Raw genomic sequence first — 20,900 nt, 5'->3', positions numbered from 1 at the left:
TATTTTGATTGCACTAACTCAGAAGCTAAAGTGTATTATACCACCAAGGGACCATAAACCTTTACATATCACATAAATTTCAACTTGATAAGTCTACCGGTTCCTGGGGAAAAGTATTTTAATCAGTCAGTCAGACAGACAACAATGTGATGCTATAAGGCTTCCATTTTTACCGACTGGGGTACAAAACTGTAAACAGTGATAGAAAGTATGTAGATTGAGATGATGTACTTGGTTTGTCTGAAAAACAAAAATAAAAACTTTCAGTATGGCCCTTGTAATACTTCTAATAAAGAACAAGTGGCAATCTTTACTCTTTCCATGTATGGATTCCACCCAGAACTTAGTCAGCAGAAGTTTATATGATAGTTAGTTATACTGTTAAGAGTAATTTAAAAATCTATGATTAAATTTTATAATGGCATGGTTGCCTGGCTTCATACTTTGTATACAAGAAAATTGAACACCTTTTCAATAAAGTAATATGGAGTGTGTGTAGAACAAAAAAATAATGTATTTAATTAAGAGAGATACATCACAACAAATTACACACAATTGGCGAAGAAAATGTAAGCTTGTAACAATACAATATTACAAAAATACTTGGCATTTATTCTTTGCATATATTATGTATGTAATACATGTACTTATTAAGTTGAGTCAGATTTCTAAAAATTAAAATAATTGCAAGTGCACCAACATTCTTCAGTAAAGATTGCCCCACAAAAAAAAAAGAAAAAAAGCTAAAAGCTGTAGTACAAGCTGTGCAAAGCTCTACGGTAATACTATCAACCAGACTTTGGTATATCAGAGTTATGAAATATTAATGAAATTCTTTAGTAGAGACTAATGTAACAAACTATATTTAAATACTGGAATTTCTTGTGAGAATGTTCACTACATTATCTTCATATTTATTACTGGGTGCAATAGTTCACAAAACACTTACAAAAATAGAAAACATAGCAGATGTATGAGAAAAAATTAGTTTGTTATCTGGAGACCACTCCCAAATGAGTTGGTCAGCTCAAACTTTTTCTCAGTGGAGAAAGTGCCCATTGTCAAAGCAATAAGGGTAAGTCATACTTAAATAATATTGTTTTACACACCTACTGATAATTCCCAATACACAGTGAAACATTCTGCTGTGAAAATTTCCAGGATTAAATTTTCCAAAATAGTACTCTCCACTATTTTCCACATGGCAGTATCTCCCAGGATTTTAGTAATATAATTCAGTAAGAACGACTGACTCATGTAAAAATCAACAGCCAACACATTTCTAGCCCCCAGCAATCCTGTACACTATTTTATGCGTAAGAATGCGTAGTGAATGTTGATGTGTAAGTAATTTTAAAACCCGGTGACATACAGGAGTCACTTTATTGGGCTGGTCAAAACCACATTGTCTAAGAACTCTTACCAAGTCAGTGAAAGAAAAAAAAAAACATAAGTCACTTTTACTCACAAAATTGGTGTGTAGGAATTAATAATTATTTCCAGTGAGACAGGTCTTGCACTGAAATGGAATGTTTAGCAAACTCATACACACCTATATGTTACTCACAAAGTCTCTTTTTTTAACTGATTTTTGGAAGTCAGTGGGTATTTCCTGATCCTGGTATTGTTAAATTTTAGTACCATGACAGCAATGTTACAGTGATAAAGCATACGGTGAATTGACATATCTTCTAAACAACAAACAGGTTTAAACAGCAATGATCTCCAGGTAAACATGCCACCAATGCAGTCAGATAATTCCCTAAAAACAATGCAGACACCACTGTAATTTCTTAGGTTCCATTTGAAGTAGCTTGTAGTGATCTTAATTTCAGTATTTTTTTCCCCTCCTGCAGTTAACAAGCGACTTCAATGTACATAAAATTATCTGTTATTTTATTCCCAGCAAATTATTAAGTTTGGAAGTAACAGAACAAACAAGCTGGGACATCCATCTTGTTGCAAAATCTAGGCCTCACTGAGTGAGGAGTAGTTGTCCTTGCCGCCAAGGTGAAGCACTGGCCTGGTGAAGACGACAGCGTCCAGACCTGTTTTGGGTTTTTCTTTCTCCTGCTCCTGCTCCTTTTCCTTCTCCTTCTCCTCGGGTGCCTCCTCGTTGATGAGCAGTTGCTTGGAGCTGAGCTGCATTCGGAGGCTCCTGTAGAAGCTGTACACCACCAGAATGAGATATCCATTGACGACTGAAAACAAAATTTAAAAAAATGTCAGAAAGCACAATTCTCTCTAGGTCTTGGTTAATAGCAATGGATGATTAGACTCCTTCATTCAACAAGGATGTTAGTTAGCCAGTACTGCAAACAAATGTCTTCATCATACACTGATGGAAAAATACAGCAACCCCCAAAAATTGTTACTGTAGAGTAATGAAATTTGTGGAATACATTTGTCTAAGTAACATATTGAAGAGATTTTCACTGCAAGATCACACATTAATGTAACAATGAGATAAGCTATTGCAAATGTGATATGCCAGTGTATTAATAATCAGTGTAACTGTCTGTGGAATGCAAGCACGAGAATATGCAAGCATTGTGTCCTTCAGTTGCTGGATGTCAGCTTGTGCCTGTTTCATCTGGTTGGTCAGTACAAGGGTGGTTAATGCTGGTTGTGCACAATACTGAAGTTATCATCCGATTATGCCCTATATGTGCTCAATTCGAGACAGATCTGGTGATCGAGCAATCCGAGGCAACATGTCAACACTCTGTAAAGAACACTGGGTTGCAACAGTGGTATGTGGGTGAGCATTATCCTGTTGGGAAACGCCCCCTAAATGCAGTTCGTGACTGCAGTGCAACAGATTGATGTACAAATTTGTAGTCAGGGTGCATGGGATAACCACAACAGTAGCTCCAAGTGTAGCTCTAGTGTGCTCCAGGCGTAGGTCTAGTGTGTCTAGCATGCTGACAGGTTGGCTGCAGGCCCTCAACTGGCTTCCCTCCCTTTTACCCAACGTACAGCCATCTTTGGCACCGAGTCAGAACCAGCTTTCATCAGAAAACACAATAGACCTCCACTTTTCTCTCCGCTGAACTCTCACCTGACACCACTGAAGTCCCAAATGGTAGCGGTTTCGAGTCAGTGGAATGCAAGCTACAGGGCACCTGGTTCAGAGTTGACCTTGAAATAGAGATGGGCAAACTTGTTCATCCATGGAAACTAGTTCACTAGTGATCATTCTTTTTTGGGAACTATTCATTTTTACTCGTTCACCATTCATTCATTTGTGTGCGGTATATGGTTCTTACAAAAAATTGAAAATTAGTAGCATAGGTGCCTGAAGATGGAAGGCACCAAGAGGGGCACTTGCCTTCCCTTTGCAGTACAGAGTTTTTATTCATTACAGAATTGTGGTATGCATACTGTAAGACCTTCGGTACACACACCATCAGATTATTTGACATGTCGCTCTAGCAAAGTAGGCGAGTGTCCCGTGGTCATATCGTGGCGTGTTTATCTTCTGCCGTTAGGTCAGACGATAGAAATGCCACTTCCACGCTTAGAGTAGCAGATTGACGACGACCAACTTTAAACAGAACTTGATCAATTTTCACACACATTTATTAAAATAATAACAATCATAAACCTTACTTAACTTGATTCTGGATGCTATTTACAATTGACAATCTGAAGTTTCTTTGGTCTTGGTACATTAATCGTATTCTCACATATCTCTGATACTTGACAAAGTGTCTATACATTTCTCTTCATGGCTATGTACAGGAATATGATAATCTTATTAGGCACAGACTGAAATGCGACTGCAGACTGATGCAGCCTGATGCAGCCTGACTAATCGGAGGTCTGTACACTCGTTATAATACCTCGCACGTTCAGGTATCACTGTGCGAGTGTGATCCGTGAGGAGAAAAGGTTCTACGTTAGCAGCAATCTCATTGGCTGTGTTACATATTAATACGCGGATCAGCGGAAGCACAATTTGGTCCGTCTCTATGACAGCGCCATCTCGTAGTGCGGAGATGGATGAGCGCTGCACCTGCGCTGTTGTGCTTAGCGGGGCGCACTCTAGTGGGAAAGCTGTGTACGCGCTGACTACGCGGAACTATGTACACAACAAGAATTTTCACACACTTTTAGAAGTAATTCCACAAAACCTTTCATTAAGCAAACTGTACCATTATGTGAGTGATCACAGTGAAGTAATATAAGGTGGTGCACGAAAAACAGGCCCCGAGTACAGACTATTCGCCAATTACGCATGATTTGTTGACCACTATGAGCAGAATAGATAAACATGCAATAATTAGGCAGCAAAGAAATAACAGATAACCTAATGCAAACAACAACTTCGAAACAATAGATGATGACTGGTGGGTGACAGAGAGTAGTTTAGCACTCAGGGTCAATTTTTCTGGCACCACCCTGTACCTCTGAAATAATATTGTAGAAGTCACCATATTCTATTCACAAAATGTGACACTACACACTCGATTATGGAGTGCAGGCTTCATTTGGTTGTAAGTTAGTCTGCCTTCTATAACAATGAACATGCTGTTTTACCTTGGGGAAAAAAAAGGAAAATGGTCACTCGTGTGTGCTGTGCTGACTTCCTTTGCATGTGTAATAACAAAAAATCTTGCCTTTTTATAAGTATGCCTTCTGCTGTGTATCAAAATAGTGAAATAAGCTGATATGCATTTTTGTTACCTGAAAAGATGTATGTATTCCATACCATGTAATTTTTTATGTAATTTACATAGTTATAAAATACATTTTAATCACAGGTCATGGATGCTGAATGGAATACAAAAAGAATCAAAGTCCAGAGTTCCAAAAAAGGTTTGAAACATATCTAGAATGATCATGCTCAGTGAAAAAAAAAAAAAACTCAATACTGAACTAACTAGGAGCAGTCTGCAGTGGAAATGCTACGAGTGGCCACACAAAAGAAGGATGAGTCCGGCCGAAGGAGACCGAGACTGACACAGATGGGAAAGGGACCGAGGCTGGAACGAGACCGACTGACATGTTGTTGTGGGAAGAGACAGACCATTTCCCATTCCCGGGAACTATAAGTTCGCTCCTTCCGTTCATTTTGGTGAACCATTCCTTTGAACCCATTAGTTCACAAATGACCCATCTCTACCTTGAAGTAACCAATTTGTAACAGTTAGCTGTGTCACTGGGGTTCCAACTGCTGCTAAAATTGCTGCAGTACAATGTGCCAGAGACAGACGCCAAACACAATGGTCTTCTCTCTCGGTAGTGTCACATGACTGTCCAGAGACTAGTCTTCTTGCGACTGTACATTCTCGTGATCACAACTGCCAGCAATCGTGTACAATGGCAACATTCCTGCCAGGCCTTTCTCCAGTACCACAGAAGGAAGATTCAGCTTCTGGTAGCCCTATTACACAACATTGCTCAAAGTCAGTGAGATGCTGGCAATGGTGTCTTTGTTCCCTTAAAGGCAGTCTTGACTAACCAACTCATCATGAGCAACCTCAAAGGCAACTAATGCTCACGACTGTTGCAGCATGTATTTAAACAAACCTGATTTGCATCCTCACTGTAAAGCTACTAGCGCCACTCTTATGCGACTTCTGTGAAATTTGAATAGACATCATCTTCCAGATGTAGTAACATGCCAGCCAACTCTTGTTTATGTCACACAGCTCCTTGGTGTTGTGGTATTTTTCCCAGCAGTTTATCAGTTGGCCATGGCAGAAGATGGTCAGCACATACTGCAGCCCGTGATATGCATAAACGATCTACTACATCACCCGTCAGTCAGCCTGTTTTGACTGACAGGTGTTTCTAGCGACCACACTCTTCACAAACTATTATTGCTTCTATAATTTGTATTAATTATTTACTTAAACATAACTATGTTTATTTTGTAACTGCACCCCTTTCTCTTCAGTTTTTCTATGATTCTTCCATAATCAGTCTCCAATTTATTCCCTCCATTTTAAATTAAAGCAAGAGTCCTAAGTGTATTTCTTTTATTCATCATTAAAACGTAGGCAAATTTGTAAATTTTTATATATGTTCAGTGATTTGGCACTGTCTTTAAAAAATGTAAACAAGAACAAAAATGTACAGTGCACTGTGTCCTGTCAGTGGGATTATAACATTCGTTTTTCACCTACTATTTTAGAATGCGTGATTCATGCTGAAATGTGTTACATTAATGTTACTTTTAAGTCTGAATTTTTATTAATTTTTTTAATTTACTTATATATGGAGGAATAGTTTTACACTGTTTTAAGGCACTCATCTTTGACATTCATAATTTTGCTCGAATGGTGTGTTGGAGTGAAATGTGGCTGGAGTCCCTGCACATGCCTATGTTTAATATGTAACTGCTGGTAGTTTCATTGTTGTATACCTGCTAGTTAGTTTTCAGTGCTGTTTTAATTTGAATGTTGTGTCACACAGTTTGGAAATTTCGCGATGGCAGAGTTAGAGGCACAACATGTCTGCATTAAATTTTGCAAGAAACTCAAGAAAATCTTTACAGAGACTCACTAAATGAAGCAGAAAGCCTATGGTGATGAGCGATTAAACCACACTCAATTACAAATGGTTCACATTGTTTAAAAATGGTCAGATGGAAGTTAAAGACGACTCTCGTTCAGGATGCCCTCTGACATCTACCAATGACACTCATGCCAGGAACATCAATGAAATTGTGCATGCTAATTGAAGACTGATTGCCCAAGAGATTGCAGAAGAATGTGACATTTCAGTTGGATCACGTCATGAAATTCTGACACAGCATCTTGGAGTGCATCTTGTTGCCATCAAGTTCATCCCACAGCTTATGAGTCAAGACCTTTGCCTTGTAACAATCTGTGAAGAGCTTTTGGATCACACAAATGAGAAAGATTTTTCTTATGAGAACCATAACTGGTGATGAGACCTGGGTCTACAGTTATTATGTCGAGAGCAATGTTCAGTTCTTCACAGCGTGCTGGAAAGGTTCCCCCAAGACCAAAAAAAGCTCATCAGGCCAGGTCAAATGTCAAAGCCGTGCGCTGATAGGTTTCTTTGACTGAAGGATTGTTAATCCTGAATTCCTGTCACAGGGACAAACTGTCAATTGCTTGTACTATCAGGATGTGTTGTGACACCTGCGAGAAAATGTGAGAAGGAAACAGCATGAAATGTCATAAGACAATCCGTGGCATTTGCATCATGATAATGCATCCACACATTCATGCCTGCTGGTGCATAACTATTTCACAAAAAATGAAATCACTGTGCTGCCTCATCCACCATACTCTCTAGACCTGGCCCTGAGGACTTATTTATTTCCAAAGTTGAAAACCCCAATAAAGGATGAAGATTTGCAACTATAGATGAGATGAAAGACAATTTTCAGATAGCATTTTGTGTTATCCAGCAAGAGGCTTACCAAGACTGCTTCCATAAGTGGAAATAGCATTGGGAGTTGTGTATCAATTGTGGAAGAGAGTATTTCAAAGGACATCATGTGCAATATGTAATAGGTAAGCGTAGAAAAATTTTGTGGACAAAGTTCTGGAATTTTTTGAATAGACCTCATACATACATGTCATGTGACTGCAAAAATTTTTTACCCATGACATCCCTGTTCTTTATGTTATTTTCACATGACATTAACAAACTGCACTTTGCAATGCCAGGTATATGTGTATTTGTAATAGTCATTCGTTACTTTTATTATCCGTGAGACACATGTTCATAATGTGACACTTCTGTAACATAATTATTGCCTTTTTTCTACACTGTAGGCCTGAAGATGATCTCCAGTGCGAATTGAAACTGGTTGTTGATAAATAAAAAGTCGTGATCCACATGTTGGTTATCTGTTTATAATAAATAATAGAAAGATTAAAGGCAACAACTCATCACATATCAGATATTCATAATATTTTTTAATTATCACTTCAAAAAATAATATTTGATGTGGCAAGTAAACTGAGAACCTTTTATTCAAGGATGTTTCTTGCCTCCTCCTGCCACTCCACAATACCACAACATGCTAGTAGATGAGCCAAAACACAATGGTGCAGCCCGTTGGTAAAGTGGAATATTGCGGGGATTTTTGTTTCTGTCTTTGAAGGGGAACAACAGTGTAACCATCCATACTGAGTTGTTGGCTGTGTGTGGCAACAATACACCATCACAAGGCACAATAATTAGGTGGCATAGACACTTCTAGTGTGGTCAAACAAGTCTGAATGAACAAAGTGCCAGGCCATCTCTCTCTGAACAGGCAGGAATCACAAGAAGATTGGAGGCCCTGGTGCCTGAAGATGAGCTCATCAAGGTCGGGGCAGTAATGACAAAAGTGAGTGTCACAGATAAATTTTCAACTGCTTCAATATGTTTTTGAACATGATGAAGGTTGCAGTCCACTGGTTTCCACAACCACTCACCCCATTTGAAAGGCCCACTGAAACTAAGTGCTGGGGGCTATGTTGCAGATGTGTCAGACCAATCCAGATGACTTCTTTAGCAACCTCACCTCTGTGGGTGAACTTGGGTGTGTTACTATTACTCAGACACAAAGGAACAAAGCAAGCAATGGAAACATGTAGCTTCACCACTGCTGAAAATGACAAAGACCCAAATGTCATCAGGCAAGGTGATTCTGTGTGTTTTTTGGGACAGCCATGGTGTGGTGCTAACAGATTATGCTCATAGGAGGCAAACTTTCACTTCCGTGATATAACAAGTCACTACATAATTCATCCAAAAAAAGAGAAGAAAATTTAAATAACAAGACAACCATATGCGCATAAATTATATTAAAAAAATACAACAGTATGTAACATGGCAAACTGCAGCCACATATTCCAAATACACTGATACCGTGTCAACACGAGAATATGATAACTGTATTGTGCATTGTAAAAGTTGCTAGTAGGCAACTTTTTGAAGTTAGTTGTGTTTGTATATTCCTTACAGTAATGATGATATTTTTATAACAAGTCACATTTAAGTAATTTCTGATCAAACAACTGATACAACTATGAAATTCATTGATGCTGAAAACATGTAGTCATTGTAAGGATATAAACATTTCCAGTATTTAACACTTTGGAGATCAAGCTTGGGCCACAACTTTGTGTTAAAAAGACCATGCCCAAGTATAGGCCAGGTGCAATTTTCTTGATGTGTGAGCTACGTACCATTCAAAAACTGGACTCGTTTCATAAGAGAACAATGTATGCACATCTCAGAACCATCCCTTTGACTGCTGGCGCATTCTGTTGTGAATTTCTAGAATTGTTTTGAAAGAAACATCAGTGAACGTAACAGCTACTGTCATGAATGACTGAACCAATGCCATCACACTGATATAATTTTGTGCATCTACTCATTAGGTTTTGCAGTTTGCTATAATTCTGATACAAATATATCATATTTGTTGAGTGAGCAAGAAATTTTGGGATCTCAAGAGGAATAAATTGCTCAAAAACTCAACTCTCACTTTTTTCTTGGGAAGATTATTATGTACTTTCTGTCATCATTATTTTAAAATTTGTAATCTATCAAAGAACTAAAGTTGAAGTTTGGCCCTTTTTAGTATGTATTACACTTTAAGATACATCAGTTACATATGTGCCAGAAACACTTAAGAAACGGCATAAATGGTTGGTTTCTTAAGCCCAGTGTTCTTCTAAGTATCTGGTCTCCAAAGAGTTAATAATGTAACATTCTCACAGTAAAGAGGAATTGTTCAGTGCATTTTATGTTGTACGAATATTATAAACTATTATTAGAGTTGTTTTACACATTATAAATTACCAGCACTTTTAAAATTAACATGCATCATTTCTGACAAATGTAATCTTATACAATTTTACTGTAATATATTTGTATGACTAATGAGATTATTTGCACAGAACATTGGAGTTGTATGTTACTTAATTTCTACTCGATTTTTGGCAAACTCATAAATTATTGTATGTAATTTCATAAAACTTATGTTTCCAATAATGAAACACTATGTATTGTATTGTTAAAATGCTATTTAAGGCTTGTAGTTGGACCCATGTCAGGACAGTCACGTACCAGTTTTTTCAAAAATGGTTCAAATGGCTCTGAGCACTATGGGACTTAACAGCTGTGGTCATCAGTCCCCTAGAACTTAGAACTACTTAAACCTAACTAACCTAAGGACATCACACACATCCATGCCCGAGGCAGGATTCGAACCTGCGACCGTAGCAGTCGCGCAGTTCCGGACTGCGCGCCTAGAACCGCGAGACCACCGCGGCCGGCACCAGTTTTTTTAAAGTCCTTCTTATGCACATCACTCCTTTGAACATATTTGATATGAATATATGAAAAAGTTAAACCAAATTACTATGTCAGGTATATATTTGTGGTTACAGTCTCTATACCTTGTCTCAAAATATCTGATAATGAACTCAGGCAAATTTCATCAAAAAGTGTGTTTAAATGCTGAATCACATTATCAACAACAAAATGATTAATTGTGTACCAGTTGAGTGAGAAGTGATAATGCCAGGCACATTCCAAGTACATATGAAATAAAAAAACACAATGCTGCAAGGCTGTAAATTACTGCATAGAAGTGTGGGGTGGAATATATAATATTATTAGTATTACTGCCTAGGCCACTTCTCAAGTGCCTCTGCTTCTAAAACTGAACTGCTTCTCTTCCAATTTATTTTCAGTATTCCTCTTCCATTCTTCGATGAAGGACACTTGTATTTTTAATGCAAGTGGTACTAGAATGATAGTGTAGTAATTTACAGAAATATAACAATAAAATTCTTTTCAGAATCTGATGGATAGCTCCCATTTTCATAAATACGAAGGGTAGTTTGATAAGTCTGGTAAATTTCCATGAAAGAGAAGAATATTTTTGCTGTGCCATCATGGTTCATAAGCTTCATTATTCCAAGTACCATATTAAAATTTCAACAATGTACAGCATACAGCTGACAGTCAAAAGCTGTCTGGATTGGTCAGTGGTCAACTGCGACTGAAAATGGAGAAAACCAAGTTTTGTTCTGTTATTAAACTTTTTAATTTGAAGGGGTAGACTGACACACAAATAAAAACCAAATTACATGAGGTTCATGAAGACTCTGCACCATCGTTGAAGACTATTTACTTTTAGATTAATGAATTTAAACATCATTGGACAATCACCAAAGACTATGTGCACTCCCGCTATCCAACTGAAGTCACCATAGAGGAAACCATTGACAAATTCGATGATGTGGTAACACAAGACTACCAAATAAAAATTTGTGAGATTGCTGAGACTGTGGGCATCTCAAGTATACAAGTGCTTAATATCCTGCATGGAGAAATGGCTATGGAGAAGCTGTGTGTGAGATGGGTGCTGCAGCTACTCGCAGTTGACCATATGTGCATCCAGCACAACATTTGCGCACAATGTCTGGCAATGTTTAATCACAATCTAAAAGACTTTTTGTGCTGATTTGTGACCAGTGATGAAACCTGGATCTACCATTACACACCAAAGTAAAAAAAAAAAATGGACAAAAGCAAGAAAAATTGTGCCAAAGAAAGGAAAGACCGCTTTGTCAGTTGGTAAGGTAAGGGCCACAGCTTTTTGGGATTCCCAAGTAATGATTCTCATAGATTACTTGGAAAAAGGAACCATAACAGGACACTGTAAGTGAAACGTGGATGATAAATAGTTTAGACAAGAAGAGAATAGAAGCTTTCGAAATGAGGTGTTACAGAAGAATGCTGAAGATTAGATGGGTAGATCAATTAACTAATGAGGAGGTATTGAATCGAATTGCAGAAGAGTTTGTGGCACAACTTGACTAGAAGAAGGGAGACATCAAGGGATCACCAATTTAGTATTGGAGGGAAGCGTGGAGGGTAAAAATCGTAGAGGGAGACCAAGAGATAAATACACTAAACAGATTCAGAAGGATGTAGGTTGCAGTAGGTACTGGGAGATGAAGAAATTTGCACAGGATAGAGTAGCATGGAGAGCTGCATCAAATCAGTCTATGGACTGAAGACCACAACAACTATAGGATACTATTATGCCTCTCTGCTGCATCATTTAAAATTTGCGTTGGTTGAAAAAAGACCAAGGTTAGCAAGAAAAAAAAATGCTCTTTTACCAGGATAATGCAACATCCCACACGTCAGCAATAGCAATGATGTAACTGCATGAATTGGACTTTAAATTGGATCCTCATCCACCCTATTCACCAGACTTACCCCCCACCCCCCAGTGACTTCTTCCATTCCTTAATTTGAGAATCTTTGTCTTGTATCTCATGAGGAAGTAAGAGTTGCAATCAATTAGTATTTTGCAGAGTTGAACAGAACCTATCTTTCTGATGGGATGAGAAAGCTTGAGGATCAAGTGTATATTCCTCAAACAAGACTGTGTCAAGAAGTAAGATGAGTTGTTTATAAAACAAATATTTCTTCTTGCTTTTTTATCAGTCTTATCAAACCACCCTTGTGCTATAATATTCAAATAATATCAAACTTATTATCATTAAATGAAACAACAAGTTCACTGTTACCAGTCACCGTTTTATTTATTTCCACGACGCGTTTCAAAGGTTTAAAATTCCATCATCGGGTGGATTTACATTAGTAAGTATTACATTTGTGTGCGTGTTGTGTTACGATTTTTGGAGGAACTTGTGGCACTGCCTAGTGGAGAAACGAGACACTACTTCAGAATATGGTTTAGGATAACTTTTGATGAAAAATTAAACTGATATCTAATGGTAAACATTAAATAAGTAAACTACAGTACCTTCAGTGATCACAGGTTCCTTTTGCTGTCGTAACACATCACGTGTATACTGCCACATTTGTAAACAAATATGGCGTCTGGAATCAGCTGGGTGCAAAGTTCGTATAGCAGAAGTGAAGACATAATCGCAAAGTGCTAAGAATATACATCATAACAATATTATTACAGAATAATTGCTTTAAGCATTTGGCGGTGTTTGTTTTGAGGTGTCAAATATATGAGTGTACTTCAGGTGGTATATAAATCCAATTCTGACAAGTCAAAACAGCAAACATTCATACTTGTTTATACAATCAGGTGAAATGTTAAAATGGCTTAAACTTCATACTTATTGATAACAATTAGGTGAAATGTTACAGACTATAATTACAATGATCATATTGGCTACAACAGTAAAATCATACATACATTACACTCTTTGATTGGGGTTAATAAACAGATGTGAAGTGAGGGGCTGGAGACAGAAGGAGAGGTAGAGAGGCAGAAAAGTGTGTGTGTGTGTGTGGGTGAGTGAAAGGGAGAGGGAGAGGGAGAGAGAGAGAGAGAGAGAGAGAGAGAGAGAGAGAGAGAGGAAAGAGTGATTATTGAGAGGAAACATTTACATGGCAAGGAGTCTTAAGATTGCACGTTGCATATACGAGGGCCGTTCAGAAAGTAACCTCCGATTGATTTAAAAAAATACACCAAGTTAAATAAAAATATTTTAAAATATACATCTTACAACTACATCTTTGCACTATTTTTCTACATAGTCTCCATAGCGATTGAGGCACTTATCATATCTCTTCACAAGCTTTGAAATTCCTTCTGCATAAAAATCACCCGCTTGTGCCTGGAGCCAGCCTGTGACCGCATCTTTGAGCTCTTTGTCGTCATCAAACCGCTGTGACCCGAGCCATTTCTTCAAATGCATGAAGAGGTGATAATCACTTGGCGCCAGGTCTGGGCTGTAAGGTGGATGGTTGATAACGTCCCACTTGAAGGACTCAAGAAGGGCCGTTGTTCTGCGAGCAGAGTGAGGACGGGCGTTATCGTGCAAAAGAACGATACCGGAAGTCAGCATACCACGGCGTTTGTTCTGTATAGCCCGTCGTAACGTTTTTATTGTTTCACAGTACACGTCTTGATTAATGGTCGTACCACGTTCCATGAATTCAACCAACAACACCCCTTTGGCATCCCAAAACACCGTTGCCATCAGTTTTCTTGCAGAAAAATCTTGCGAGGCTTTTCTTGGTTTGGTAGGCGAATTTGAATGTGCCCACATCTTTGATTGTTCTTTTGTCTCAGGGTTCACGTACTTAATCCAGGTTTCGTCACCGGTCACGATTCTGTTTAACAATGGTTCTCCTTCGTCCTCATAACGTGACAGAAAGTCTAATGCAGAGGCCATTCTTTGAGTTTTGTGGTGGTCGGTAAGAATTTTGGGCACCCATCATGCACAGAACTTACGGTAACCCAATCTTGCTGTCACTATCTCGTACAAGAGAGTCTTAGAAGTCTGTGGAAAACCAGTAGACAACTCCGACATTGAGAAACGTCAATTTTCACGAACTTTTGCATCAACTGTCTGAACGAGTTCGTCAGTCACCAATGATGGTCTACCACTCCTCTCTTCATCATGAACGTTTTCTCGTCCACTTTTAAATAAACGTACCCATTCACGGACAACTCCTTCACTCGTAACTCTTGGTCCGTACACGGCACAAAGCTCACGATGAATAGCTGCTGCAGAATATCCTTTGGCTGTAAAAAACCTTATGACAGCACGCACTTCACATTTGGCGGGGTTTTCTATTGCAGCACACATTTCAAACTGCCACAAAAACTAAACTAGCGCAGGTACGACGTTCACTCGACCACGGCTTGATGCCCACTGACCTGTTGAGTGCGTGAACGCACAGATGGCGTTGCTACTCCCCCCACAACCCGCACTGTGACCAATCGGAGGTTACTTTCTGAACCGCCCTCGTATTAGCTGCCTAGAGGTTGGCGTAATACATTGGTTAATGCTATAAAATATGCAGATAGATATACATTTGTGCCAGTAGTTGATGTACATACAGTTTTAAGCTGACAAGGGGTACAAGCTGTTGGTGTGATGAATTATCTGTGAATGAGGTCAATCTCTTGTACTCTTGGCAGCTGTCAATATTTATGGTAAATATTAGGGGTGTGTGTGTGTGTGTGTGTGTGTGTGTGTGTGTGTGTGTGCATTTTTATGAGTGTAGGCAGTTGCTGAAAACGGAGATGATACTATTGTAAATATTGTCATTTTTGTCATTTAAGATAGAGTCTGGTTGTTTCATTTGATGTTTGTATATTTGGAGTGTTTCAAGGATGTCTAGTTTTCTGCCTTTTGGTTGGATGTGTAGGATGCTAATACTTGTGTTGTTAACATGGTATTTTGTTTCATGCAGGAGTGTAGCTATTGCTGATGTGTGATATTTTTTGTTTTTTAGTGCTGCCATGTGTTCCTTGAACCTAATCTCAAATGATCTGCCTGTCTGGCCTATGTAGAAGCAGTCACAGTCCAAACATTCAATTTTGTACACACCTGTGTGATGAAATGGGTTTCATGTGCCGATGTTGTGGGGTAACTTCTGTCCAATCTTGTTGTCTGTTGTAAAGGATATGCTTATGCCTTTCCGTTTGAAGACATTGGCAATCTGGTATGAAATGTTACCCAGAAAGGGGATTGTATGGAAGATGTTATTTTCTTTTTGTTTTTTGTGTTGTGATTCCTTTGCCATTATTGAGTGTTTTAGGGTGTCTACTATGGAGCTGTTATAACCATTTCCAATAGCTGTTTGTTTTATTATTTCAATTTCTTGATCACATTTATCTTCTGAGAGTGTTAGTTGGATAGCACTATTAATCATGTACTGGAATGCTGCCATTTTGTGTGCTGCGGGGTGGCAAGAGGAGTTGTGGATTGTGGTATGTGTTGTGGTAGGCTTCCGATAAATTTCAAATTGATGTCTGTTATTCTTTATTCTAATGGTAAGGTCTAGGAAATTTATACTGTCGTCTTTTTGGTGTTCAACTGTGAATTTTATGTTTTCATGGGAGTTGTTGAAAAACTGATTCAACTCACTGATGTCATCTTTAGTGCCTTTGATTAAAATGATGGTATCATCTACATATCTGTAGTAGTAGATGATATTTTTGAGGAGGTGGTGATTGGAATTCAGGATTTTGTCTTCTAGGTTACTTATAAATATTTCTGCTAGCAATCCGGAAAGATTTGAGCCCATTGCCAGACCACCTGTTTGTTGGTAGATTTTATTGTTAAATTTAAAATAGTTGTGTGAAAGTGTGAATTCAAGCAGGTCCATTAGTTCATTAATGTGAGTTGAAGGGATATTTTTGTGTTTATGTAGGTTGGCATTAATTATCTGTAGTGTGAGATCTATTGGCACAGAGGAATATAGGTTTTGTATGTCAAATGAGTCAAGTGTGGCTCCATCAGGTACTTGTATGTTTTTGACATATTGTGTAAATTCTGTTGTGTTTCTAAGTGTTCTCTCATTATTGAATGTGTATGCTTGTTTGAGAATTCTGAAGAGTATTTTATTGATCGTGAATGTTGGGCTGTTCCTACAGTTCACTATGGGCCTGATGGGGGTCCTGTTTATACCATTAGAATAAAGAATGACAGACATCAATTTGAAATTTATCGGAAGCCTACCACAACACATACCACAATCCACAACTCCTCTTGCCACCCCCGCAGCACACAAAATGGCAGCATTCCGGTACATGATTAATAGAGCTATCCAACTACCACTCTCAGAAGATAAATGTGATCAAGAAATTGAAATAATAAAACAAACAGCTATTGAAAATGGTTATAACAGCTCCATAGTAGACACCCTAAAACACTCAATAATGGCAAAGGAATCACAACACAAAAAACAAAAAGAAAATAACATCTTCCATACAATCCCCTTTCTGGGTAACATTTCATACCAGATTGCCAATGTCTTCAAACGGAAAGGCATAAGCATATCCTTTACAACAGACAACAAGATTGGGCAGAAGTTACCCCACAACATCAGCACATGAAACCCATTTCATCACACAGGTGTGTACAAAATTGAATGTTTGGACTGTGACTGCTTCTACATTGGCCAGACAGGCAGATCATTTGAGATTAGGTTCAAGGAACACATGGCAGCACTAAAAAACAAAAAATATCACACATCAGTAATAGCTACACACCTGCATCAAACAAAACACCATGTTAACAACACAGGTATTAGCATCCTACACATCCAACCAAAAGGCAGAAAACTAGACATCCTTGAAACACTCCAAATATACAAACATCAAATGAAACAACCAGAATCTATCTTAAATGACAAAAATGACAATATTTACAATAGTATCATCTCCGTTTTCAGCAACTGCCTACACTCATAAAAATGCACACACACACACACACACACACACACATCTAATATTTACCATAAATATTGACAGCTGCCAAGAGTACAAGAGATTGACCTCATTCACAGATAATTCATCACACCAACAGCTTGTACCCCTTGTCAGCTTAAAACTGTATGTACATCAACTACTGGCACAAATGTATATCTATCTGCATATTTTATAGCATTAACCAATGTATTACCCCAACCTTTAGGCAGCTAATATATGCAACGTGCAATCTTAAGACTCCTTGCCATGTAAATGTTTCCTCTCAATAATCACTCTTTCTTCTCTCTCTCTCTCTCTCTCTCCCCCCCCCCCCCCCCCCCACCTCTCCCTTTCACTCACCCACACACACACACACACACACACACACACACACACACACACACACACACACACACGCACGCACACTTTTCTCCCTCTCTACCTCTCCTTCTGTCTCCAGCCCCTCACTTCACATCTGTTTATTAACCCCAATCAAAGAGTGTAATGTATGTATGATTTTACTGTTGTAGCCAATATGATCATTGTAATTATAGTCTGTAACATTTCACCTAATTGTTATCAATAAGTATGAAGTTTAAGCCATTTTAACATTTCACCTGATTGTATAAACAAGTATGAATGTTTGCTGTTTTGACTTGTCAGAATTGGATTTATATACCACCTGAAGTACACTCATATATTTGACACCTCAAAACAAACACCGCCAAATGCTTAAAGCAATTATTCTGTAATAATATTGTTATGATGTATATTCTTAGCACTTTGCGATTATGTCTTCACTTCTGCTATACGAACTTTGCACCCAGCTGATTCCAGACGCCATATTTGTTTACAAATGTGGCAGTATACACGTGATGTGTTACGACAGCAAAAGGAACCTGTGATCACTGAAGGTACTGTAGTTTACTTATTTAATGTTTACCATTAGATATCAGTTTAATTTTTCGTCAAAAGTTATCCTAAACCATATTCTGAAATAGTGTCTCGTTTCTCCACTAGGCAGTGCCACAAGTTCCTCCAAAAATCGTAACACAACACACAGACAAATGTAATACTTACTAACGTAAATCCACCCGATGATGGAAGTTTAAACCTTTGAAACGCGTTGTGGAAATAAATAAAACGGTGATTGGTAACAGTGAACTTGTTGTTTCATTTAATGTCGGTAACAGTCACGGTAAAGCCTAACCTAAAAATGTTCGCATTTAAACTTATTATCTCCAAATTAACAACTGCAGCTGCACGGTATACTCACCCACAAATGCACAGCAGAATAAAAGGCCAACAATACCAGCTGCATAGAATTCTTTGTCAGACAGGAAAGCTGAGGAGACCTGCACCATGACTACAGAGCTTGAAGCGACGATCAGGGTCTCTATGATCATCCATGGCAAAACAAATCCGTAACGCTCCTGGAACGAAAACAAATAAAAATTTCAGATGGTCTTCAGTAATAATTTATTTTCCCAAAATAATCTTTAGAAAGCAAATGTTGTGCACCAGACTTCACTGAGATAATTTATCAATGATTTAAGTACAATGGACAAAAATTAACAAACCCCTTAAGAAGCCTTGCTAATCCATGTAACACAGCCTCTAGCTTAGATAATAGCTTCAGTTAAGTGAGAAAGAGAGCTAAAATTTAATTCAGGAAGTCACTTATGAGCAACTGAACTGCATGAAAGCTGATTGCTACATTTCACCCACTCTTCAAAATACAGCAGAGACCTCAGGTATCCAGATTGTTGACCACGAGCACTGATGTTTGCATAGACATGTATGAGTAGAACTGGAACTAATGGGCTGTACCCCGTGCAACCTCTATCCTGTGTGTCTCATTATTGTTTGAGTCACACAAAGAGCATTTCATTATTCTTTTAGTTAGACAGTTGCCAATCGCTCTGCAGTGTCATATCTGTGCTTAAAAATGTCAGAGCACAAGAGAATTGTGATATTGCTTCGAGATAAAACAAACATTAGTATGAAAAGGATAGTTGCTACTCGCCATACAGTGGACATGCTGAGTCGCAGATATGCACAACAGAAAGAGTGTCAAACACAGGTTTCAGCAAAACAAGGCTTCATCAGAATAGGCAATGTTCACACACATTCATGCAGAAACACAATTCACAAATACATGACCACTGTCTCTGGCTGTCAAGGCTAGCCAGAGACTGTGGTCATGTGTACGTGAGTTGAATTTGCATAAGTGTCTGTACAAATGTCTGCTTGTGTCTGTGTATGTGTGGTTGCATACGGGTGTGTGTGCGCGAGTGTATACCGTTCCTTTTTTCCCCCTAAGGTAAGTCTTTCCGTGCCTGGGATTGGAATGACTCCTTACCCTCTCACTTAAAACCCACATCCTTTCGTCTTTCCCTCTCCTTCCCTCTTTCCTGAAGATGCAACCGTTGGTTGCAAAAGCAAATTTTGTGTGTGTGAATGTGTGTCTATTGACCTGCCAGCGCTTTCGTATGGTATGTCACATCATCTTTGTTTTTAGATATATTTTTCCTGCATGGAAGTTTCCCTCTCTCTCTCTCTCTCTCTCTCTCTCTCTCTCTCTCTCTCTCTCACACACACACACACACACACACACACACACACACCAGGGGTGGTTACAAGGTTAGGAGCCAGAGGGTAGGGAAGGTGGTTTGGGGATTTCATAGGGATGAATCAAGAGAGAGGTTATGAAGGTGAGGTGGATGGCGGAAAGACACTCTTGGTGGAGTGGGGAAGATTTCATGAAGAATGGATCTCATTTCAGGGCAAGATTTGAGGAAGTCGTATCCCTACTGGAGAACCACATTCAGGGTCTGATCCAGTCCCGGAAAGTATCCTGTCACAAGTGGGGCACTTTTGGGGTTCTTCTGTGGGAGGTTCTGGGTCTGAGGGGATGAGGATGTGGCTCTGGTTATTTGCTTTTGTACTAAATCGGGAGGGTAGTTGCGGGAAGCGAAAGCTGTTTTCGGGCTATTGGTGTAATGATTCAGGGATTTAGGACTGGAGCAGATTCGTTTGCCACAAAGACCTAAGCTGTAGGGAAGGGACTGTTTGATATGGAATGGGTGGCAGCTGTCATAATGGAGGTACTGTTGCTTGTTGGTGGGTTTGATGTGGATGGATGTGTAAACCTGGCCATTGGATACGTCAATGTCGAGGAAAGTGGCATAGGATTTGGAGTAGGACCAGGTGAATCTGATGGAACCAAAGGAGTTGAGGTTGGAGAGGAAATTCTGGAGTGCTTCTTCACTGTGAGTCCAAATCATGAAGATATCATCAATAAATCTGTACCAATCTTTGGGTTGGCAGGCCTGGATAACCAAGAAGGCTTCCTCTAAGTGACCCATAAATAGGTTGGCGTATGAGGGGGCCATCCTGGTACCCATGGCTGTTCCCTTTAATTGTTGGTATGTCTGACCTTCAAAAGTGAAGAAGTTGTGAGTTAGGATGAAGCTGGCTAAGGTAATGAGGAAAGAGGTTTTAGGTAGGGTGGCAGTTGGTCAGCGTGAAAGGAAGTGCTCCATTGCAGCGAGGCCCTGGACGGTGTGGCATACTTGTGTATAAGGAAGTGGCATCAATGGTTACAAGGATGGTTTCTGGGGGTAACTGATTGGGTAAGGATTCCAGGCATTCAAGAAAGTGGTTGGTGTCTTTGATGAAGGATGGGAGACTGCATGTAATAGGT

The 20,900-nt window shown here is 38.9% G+C and overlaps 1 protein-coding gene across 1 annotated transcript in view; it reads right to left on the bottom strand.

Annotated features, from left to right (window-relative positions):
• Nucleotides 1–496: 496 nt before the first annotated feature.
• Nucleotides 497–20,900, bottom strand: part of LOC124717092 (lysosomal-associated transmembrane protein 4B-like) — a 233,836-nt gene continuing 213,432 nt past the window's right edge. The window contains exons 5-6 of the mRNA XM_047243797.1: nucleotides 18,471–18,627; nucleotides 497–2,201 (exon numbers count right to left, since the gene is read on the bottom strand). Coding sequence (XP_047099753.1) covers nucleotides 1,969–2,201; nucleotides 18,471–18,627 — 390 coding nt within the window. The 3' untranslated portion in view covers nucleotides 497–1,968. The remainder of the gene's footprint in view (nucleotides 2,202–18,470; nucleotides 18,628–20,900) is intronic.

The sequence above is a fragment of the Schistocerca piceifrons genome, chromosome 9, assembly GCF_021461385.2.
Source record: "Schistocerca piceifrons isolate TAMUIC-IGC-003096 chromosome 9, iqSchPice1.1, whole genome shotgun sequence".
Classification (NCBI taxonomy): domain Eukaryota; kingdom Metazoa; phylum Arthropoda; class Insecta; order Orthoptera; family Acrididae; genus Schistocerca; species Schistocerca piceifrons.
The sequence above is the reverse complement of the archived record's forward strand: the minus strand, read 5'-3'. Positions and strand labels throughout refer to the sequence as shown.